The sequence below is a fragment of the Cryptotermes secundus genome, unplaced genomic scaffold, assembly GCF_002891405.2.
Source record: "Cryptotermes secundus unplaced genomic scaffold, Csec_1.0 scaffold1876, whole genome shotgun sequence".
Lineage (NCBI taxonomy): Eukaryota > Metazoa > Arthropoda > Insecta > Blattodea > Kalotermitidae > Cryptotermes > Cryptotermes secundus.
Genome location: NW_019739005.1, coordinates 1 through 7,864, shown reverse-complemented (window position 1 = coordinate 7,864; position 7,864 = coordinate 1). Strand labels below are relative to the sequence as shown.

At 42.5% G+C, this 7,864-nt stretch overlaps 1 protein-coding gene across 1 annotated transcript; it reads right to left on the bottom strand.

Annotated features, from left to right (window-relative positions):
- Positions 1 to 269: 269 nt before the first annotated feature.
- On the bottom strand, positions 270 to 7,368 carry LOC111871594 (dentin matrix acidic phosphoprotein 1). The gene is made up of 5 exons (XM_023864806.2): positions 6,138 to 7,368; positions 5,611 to 5,719; positions 4,162 to 5,399; positions 1,036 to 1,311; positions 270 to 351 (listed from the first exon to the last, which is right to left on the bottom strand). The coding sequence occupies exons 1-4, from the start codon at positions 6,344 to 6,346 to the stop codon at positions 1,107 to 1,109; spliced, it is 1,761 nt and encodes a 586-aa protein (XP_023720574.1). The 5' UTR covers positions 6,347 to 7,368; the 3' UTR covers positions 270 to 351; positions 1,036 to 1,106.
- Between the last annotated feature and the right edge of the window lie 496 nt (positions 7,369 to 7,864).

Genomic DNA, 7,864 nt, shown 5'->3' with positions numbered 1-7,864 from the left:
AAACTGAAGTACTCAGAGAAAACCCAGCCCAGCGCCACTTTCTCCACCACAAATCCCACTTCAGCAGACCCGGGATCGAACCCGGGCCGCCGCGGTAGGAAGCCAGCGACTAACTGCTTGAGCTATGGTGAAGAGGTAAACATCCCACACAGAGGAGAAATATCAAACAACAAAGATAACAGCATGTATACTTAAGGAAATAGTCCATACCTGTGCACTATACTGCTATAGCCTGGGGCCTGGTCATCTGTGATTGGGCGCAGGAAAAGCGAGGCATACTTGTGAGTGGCTAGCCGTCCATATAGCAGCATGATGGACTTCTTCCATGCTCGATATTCACGGTCTTCATCACTACAGCCAAATTATAATTTATCAGCACCCACCCACACCCTGGATATTGCTGTCTTGTGGGATGTGCCACTGTCACCAACGTTTCAGAGAACCATGCTGCCTCCATCTTCAGGGCAGAACATTCTGATTACCGAACCTCAAGGTTCATACTGCCCTAACACTGAAACTATCCACTAGATCCAATCATGAGACAAATTAATTCAGTCCGTATTCTCATGATTTGTTTCATTGTGATCCCATTCAGTTCTTTCCTTACTTATCTCTTGGTTTTGCATGCACCTTTAAAAGAAACTTCTTCAAGAAAATTCTGTATACATTTCTCACCTACTTTCCTTCATTCAGCTACGTACATGGTCTCACCTTCATGTAAGTGTGCACTGATATGAAATTCACTTTCCAACACCTGGTTCCAATAATTACATATTCACAAGGAACACAGTCCTTCTGGAGAAGCAAAGAGTGGCTCAGACGCTCGACTAATACTGTGTTCACAAGCCTCCAGTCAATACTCATACTAAATTTTATTTTAAATGTACTTTGCAATTTCATGATAAAACATGCAAAAGACTGTAAAAACAAACCACAGATGACCTCATGTTTCATGAGACCTATGATTCAGATCTTCAAGGGACACTGACAGAAACATTCCTCCCTCTAATGAACAAGCAAGAAATCTCAACTCACGTGACAGGTGCAGCAGGACTGTTCGGCACAGAGTCAACAGGCGTTGCAGTGGCGCCCCGCCGTCGGTTACTTCATGGTGGTTCCACAGCATCATTTGTCTTGTCATCCTCTGTGGATGGGGTATCAGCCCTAACTGTTACCTTCTGTGTGGCAGCGATCTTGTCAGGTAACTGCTTTGGTCCATCAGACGCTCCCTTCTCTTTCTTGTCTCCCACCTCTTCATCATCATCCTCCTCCCCCTTCCATGTTTTGCCTCCTGTGACGCTCGCCAGTGGGCTGTAAGAGGGGCATATATTTTCAGTGATGTTATTTGACTACACTAACCCACATGAAAAGCTATGAAGTTTTCAGGAATAAATGGCAACTAACTAAGTCCACTGCTTTAGTGTAGCACAGTATTCAATTTAACTATAATGAAGTCACACAGCTTCCTGTCAATTTGCATAAATACATGAACAAAATTCACTGAAGAGAAAGCAAAAGAGAAGCAAAACTATATAAATTTGGCACACAAAATGTATATAAAAGTATGCAGTACACACAACAATATTCTGTATTTAAAACAAAGTAGACACAATCATATCAACATTTGTTTTTAATGATGCAACATGTTTCGACCCTTGCACAGGGACATCATCAGACTTCTACCACCAGAAAATCACGTCAATATGTAGCGGCCATGAAGTTTTCAAGAGATTTATTGCAAAATACTTCATTTCCATTTTAGAACAATTTTAACATTTATCTTTTAATCTTTAGTCTCTAATTTTTAAATTTTATTATCAGAGTATTCAAAATTTTAACTGAAAGACTCAATTAATACATTTAGAAACACTCAAGTGCACAATAAGGATCCTTGTTGAAGATGCAATTCAACAACTGAGTCTGGTACCATTTTACACCTGACGATGACCCTGTATAAGGGTCGAAACATGTTGCATCAATAAAAACAAATGTTGATACAATAGTGTCTACTTTGTTTTAAATACAGAATATTGTTGTATACACTGCATTCTTTTGGATACATTTTGTGTATCTTGTTTATGACATACAACAGGATGCATACTATTAAGATTATTTAAACTGGAGTCCTTATTTTGTAATTTTTGTAATTCTGTGTGTGGGGGGAGGGGGCACCAGCACTGAATGCTATTTGTGCTTGGATGAAACTCAAGCTAAAACACTCCTTGTCCTATGACTGTCTCTGCTAAGGTACAGCCCACTACCAGCCGTGCAAGCTGAATGAAAAGCAGAACTTTCTATTGTGGAGCTTTCTGATTGGCACTTGGTTTCGTGGAGTGGGTTCCCAGGCAATGTTCACTAACAAACTGAAATGCATTCACAGCTTATAAATACAGCAAAGTGAGAGTATCCTCTTTCATTTCAACATAAAGGTACAGATCCAGTGGTCTCTCTTGCCATCAATACTGCAGCAAAGCAGAGGCATCTAACATGGTGTCACTAGCTAGAATATATAGCAGAAGGCCACGCCATAGCTCAAGTGGTTAGTCGCTGGCTTCCTACTGCAGCGGCCCAGGTTCGATCCCGGGTCTGGTCAAGTGGGATTTGTGGTGGACAAAGTGGCACTGGGGTGGGTTTTCTCCAAGTACTTCAGTTTCCCCTGCCAATCTTCATTCCAACAACTGCTCCACAATCACCTTCACCTATATCTGTGGCTGGTACAATAGGCCAGAGGTGGCCGCAGTACAAGGGACTTAGTCCCACGCCACTAGCAATAAAAAAATAGACTATATAGCATCAAACGACAGTATGATAGATGAACGAATTGGAAGGACTTGGAAGGTAGCACTCATAGCATAATTGTGGTACTTTCTCAGCATTTGCATGGAGGGTGTTATGCCTCAAATTTACAAATGTAATATGGGGGCATCGACAGTATGTTTTTGGATCGTAAAAAAGGTTTTATGCTGACACAAGGTTCATGTTTGTGAAACGCAGAAGGGAAAGAGCCTGGAAAAAAAGAATGCTTTAGCTCAGCACAGCCGCGCTGACAATGCGGAAGTGAGCTCATGAAGGTAAAACACTGGGAGAAATAGAAATGCTGAGTACACAGAGGCTGGCAGAACGGGATTCGCCGCCGTGAGAAGTAACTATCCAATGAGCACTAGCCACCCTCAGAAATAGCGTCAGAAAGGGGCAGGAGCTCACCCTCCCGGAAGGTGATGAGCTATCAATTCCAGAGTACAAAAGTATCAAAATGGAAAATGTTTGAAGGTAATCAAACAATCTTTTCAAGGAGTGTAGCCGGAGGCTATGTCCATCATGGCACCGACAAAGTGGTGGTGGGCGATGATCATCTGCTTATCTTTCTCGAGTAAGTCGAACTACTCATATTAGCCATGAAATGTAAGGTGATATTATTAAAGTGCAAACCCAGTGACTAAATAAGCAACAGAGCAGGCTGGAGTACCGTGTGTCAGTACAGGAGGGATAACGAATATATGTGAACCTTGTGCGACCCAACAGCAGTCGGCATTAACTACTGTATATATGTAGATACTAGACAAATAGAGTAGGATGGAAATATAGAGAAATTCATTGGTACAACCCACTAGGCTCCTTCCCCTTACCGCTCCTGCGTTACCCTACGTCTCATGGGAACTGTGAACTCGGAACCAGGGAGCAACGACAGTCCGCACAGGAAGAATAAGCCGGAGGAAGGGGGAGAGGCTCCTGAGGGACAGGAGCCGACTGAGAGTAGACTACTGTGAACTACTGTTTTTTTTTTGGTAATTACTTAATACCCCCCTTACGGCAGAACAACTGGTGTCAGCGATAAGATTTGTAAGACAAATATTTGTGTCGCAATCAGTGTGGCAGCGGTGGGATTAGCCAAAGAGAGATAGCTGACGTAGTAATTTAGTATTCTGTTTTAACCACCCCTGTCATCACAGCACAACAGAGGGAATGAAGAAAACCATGAAAAACTGTAGTCATGATGGTTGATGTCCCAACCAAAATTCAAACTAAGCACCTCCTGAACACAAATAGAGAGCATTACTGCTACATCAACCCATTCAGTCATAACATTTCAAATCATTCATAATCATATTATTCAACAATCAATAACTTATAAATTTGATAAAACATCAAAAGTTATAGTACCTGGCATTCTCCAAAACAGCTTCCTCCCCGTGGTCTGCAGACCAAGCCTTCTTGTCGATTTTCTTTTCATCCTCACTGCTTTCAGCACGCGAGTCATCTTCATCAACTGCCTCCCCAATCTCTGTTACATCATGTACCTTTGTCATCAATTCCTCTCCCTCTGTGTCTTGTTTCTTTGTGTCGTTGGGCTGATTGACAATTCCCTCTTTAGATTCTGCTGTTGGCAAATCCTCTTCCTGTTTCTCACACTGCTCATCAACTGTTTCATTGCCTGCAGCTCCCTCTCTCTCTATATTTTCTTTAACTTCATCTTCCAAATTTTCTCCTGCTATTTCTTTTTCCATGTCACTCTTTACAGTGTCCTTCTTTACCTCACTAAGCTCCAAACACTGCCCTTCAGAGTCTACAGCAGGCACTGATTCCTTTGTGGCTGCACACCTATCTACTGAATCTTTCCGCTCTCCACTATTCACAGCTCTGTCACTTGCAGGTGTCTCTTGTTCATTATCTTTCTCCACCACCATCTCATCTCCTTCCCTCTTTATGCTTTGTTCCTTCTCTTTATCAAGCTGTTCATTTCTATCCCTCTTACTGATTTCTTTCTCCTCTGCTTTGGAAGTAGGAATTTCAATGGCAACAATCTCAATTCTAGATGCTTCATCCATTCCAAGATCTCTATCAACAACACACTCTGCAGTCACAATTTCACTAACACCTGCACTATCAGGATCACAAGTGCTAGATGAATCATCTTGTTTATTCTCTGACAGACTGTCCTGTGGCTCACCCTCTAATGTCACCTTCTCACCAGTATCCTTGAGTGTTTCCTGAGGATCAGATGATGCGGCACCCTCACTGGCGATGTCTTGCTTCTTCCCATGCTCACTCTTCCCATCAAGAATGACTTCTACCGTCTGGCGCTCCGTGTCAGGCAGTACCTCTTCTTGTCCGCCCAAGGCGCTGCTATCAACAATGATGATGTCCAGATCACTGGCACTGGGCCCTGGTGCTGGCACCTCTATCACCTCTGCCACTGTCTGCGGTTCCGGTTCAGAGGTCTCGACCATGGCGGGCACCTCCACTAGCATTTTCACGCCTTCCAAGATGTTCTTTGATGGAAACACAATCTCATCTGCCTCCTTTGTATCTGAGTGAGACTTGGCCTCAAGCAACGCCTTTCTGTTAGCTTGCTCCTCCCTCTCCATCTTCTCAACATCAGCGATGGCTTGTGATACAGCCTGCACAGACATCCAAGAAATTGTAAGTAAATTGTGGTTTGCATACCACCAGTGGATACTTCGAATGTTTTGGGCACCTTATAGAAAAAATGCACAACAAAGGAATTTCAGAGAACAGGTGTATTTACATCCTGTACCCCAAATGCTCCTCTAAGTTATGACTACATTTTTTAAACAACCTGTATACTACACTTGGACCAGGTTTACATACCTCGAGTTCTTCATCAATCAGCTTCTGTGAAGGCTCGTGTGGAGGCCTCAGGGTTCCCACATCTTGCGGCTCCACAACTACCTCCAGGCCTACCACCTGGTCTCGCAAACTGTAAACATCACAAAAATAATGTTCATTAACAGATAAGTAGTTTACATCATGGCCTTTTATCTGGTTGAGAAGTCCCTATTTCTGTGGAACCCGAAGGTTCATTACATTTGCCATTGGATCATACATGAGCCAGCTCAATCCAGTCCATTCTGCTGGCATGGGCCAGTAGCAACTTAGCAGTCAGTCAGACAGATATACCGGAAGGGAGCAGTTGTGGCATAAATTGAAGTACTATTCTGGACGGACAGAAGAAAACTACAACAAAAACCTGGCATTCTAGCCAAGATTCAAACTAAGCACCTCCAAAACACACGTTTAGGGCATTACTACTATGCCAAAACATCGGGTACCAGAGAAAATATGTTACATCCCCACAGAATAGGGTACAAGTACAGAAACTTTATGTGAACACATACTTTGGTACTGTCACTGTGTCAGAATTCTGCTCCACTTCCACAACTTCGACGGGTTCATCTGTGCCAACTTCGCGGCGCACTCGCATCTCTTGGTGCTGAGGGTGGCACACTTCTCCTGCTGCAAATGGCACAGAAACAAGTCGGTAACAAACATAATCTACAGACTGGAATCCCAAATTAATGTTCCTCAATTTAAGGTTTCCTCTCATTTAACATTTAATTTCAATGATTCCAAATCGATAATCTGAAAGTAAAATTTCTTCCATTTAACATTTTCCTTGGTTTAGTGTCCAAATACACAGCTTCGCAGAGAAACCTCAAGTAGGGCTTTCACTCTGCTAAGATTATGGTCTTCTGCAATGTGTATTCAGGTAGCCATGGGTACCAACATTTCTCAAACCATTCTGGTAAAATTTCAATTAAGACTGATTTGAGCATCAAACAAAATAGGGGATATAGTGACCCGATATGAATCAGAAGTATTTTATACATTTAGGGTTTAGGGAAGCACTCAAACCAGTTTCTAAGTCACTCAGACACTTCCCTCTTTCTCAAATGACATTTAAACTGTTGAGTGACACCCTGTTCACATCCTGCCAAAATTTTCTGATTTTTTTTTTAAATATTCAACACAATTAAGTAAACTGTGAAAAAATTAACAGTATAAGCTTCATCACACTTTGACTACTTTCCTTATTAACTTGTCCGAGACACATCAGAAGTAAAGGAAGCAGCCGTGCTTGTAGCCCAACAAGTATACAGACTGTCCATATATAGCAGTCTACATAGGGCACGTTTCTGCTCCTCACCAACTGCAATGAATTTGTGGGAATGTCGACCGAGACACCACCTGGCAGCTGCTTACAGTGCAGATACGTGAATCACAGACCTACAGAGAATATATAAGAGAACACAACTCAGCTATGGCATGGAGATTAAACTGTCACCTGGAAAGGGTCCATACCTTTCCTTGATACAGTCAGATTTACCGTTTGATTTCACTGCTATCAGCAAACAAGCTAAATAAACCACAACATGGACTTCATATTTTTGATTCTGCTGTGGCAACAACAAAATGGCTTGGAAAACAATCAAACGAAGAGGGTATGGCCAAAGCAATCCAATGACTGGCATGAGATGCTGTGAAAAGTCGACCTGTTTTGCTGAGTGACAAAAAATGCATTAACTGAAATAAAATACAGGTAAGGTAAAAAGGTAAAGTTGTTCCTGTGCTTAACTAATTAAGCACTACGCCATGAAGGCATATGGAGAAGTGGATGCATAGATCCACATTTTATTGACTTCAGCACTAGCTGGAGGTGAGTGGTCAGCTTCACGCCCGTCGCTTTACCCTGAGGGAAAGAGCCCTCGGTACCCATTGGACAGGAGGTTGGGTGGACCCCAGAGCCGGTCTGGAAGACATGGAGAAGTGAAAATTCTTCACCCTACTGGAACTTGAACTCCAACTCCTTGGTCATCCAGCCCATAGTCAGTCACTATACAGACTACACTATCCTCGCTTTGGAAATGAAATGATATAAACAAATATATTATGTCATTATTTAATTAATATCCTTCATGGTCTGCCAGAACAGCATGCGTTATACCAGGTACAGGCAGTCCTTAGTTAAACCAATAGGTGACAAGAAACATGGGGGCTTGGAAAACATACTGCAATTCATACAGTCTCAGTGTATCTCAACAGAGAGAAGCTGTGAAGATGTTTC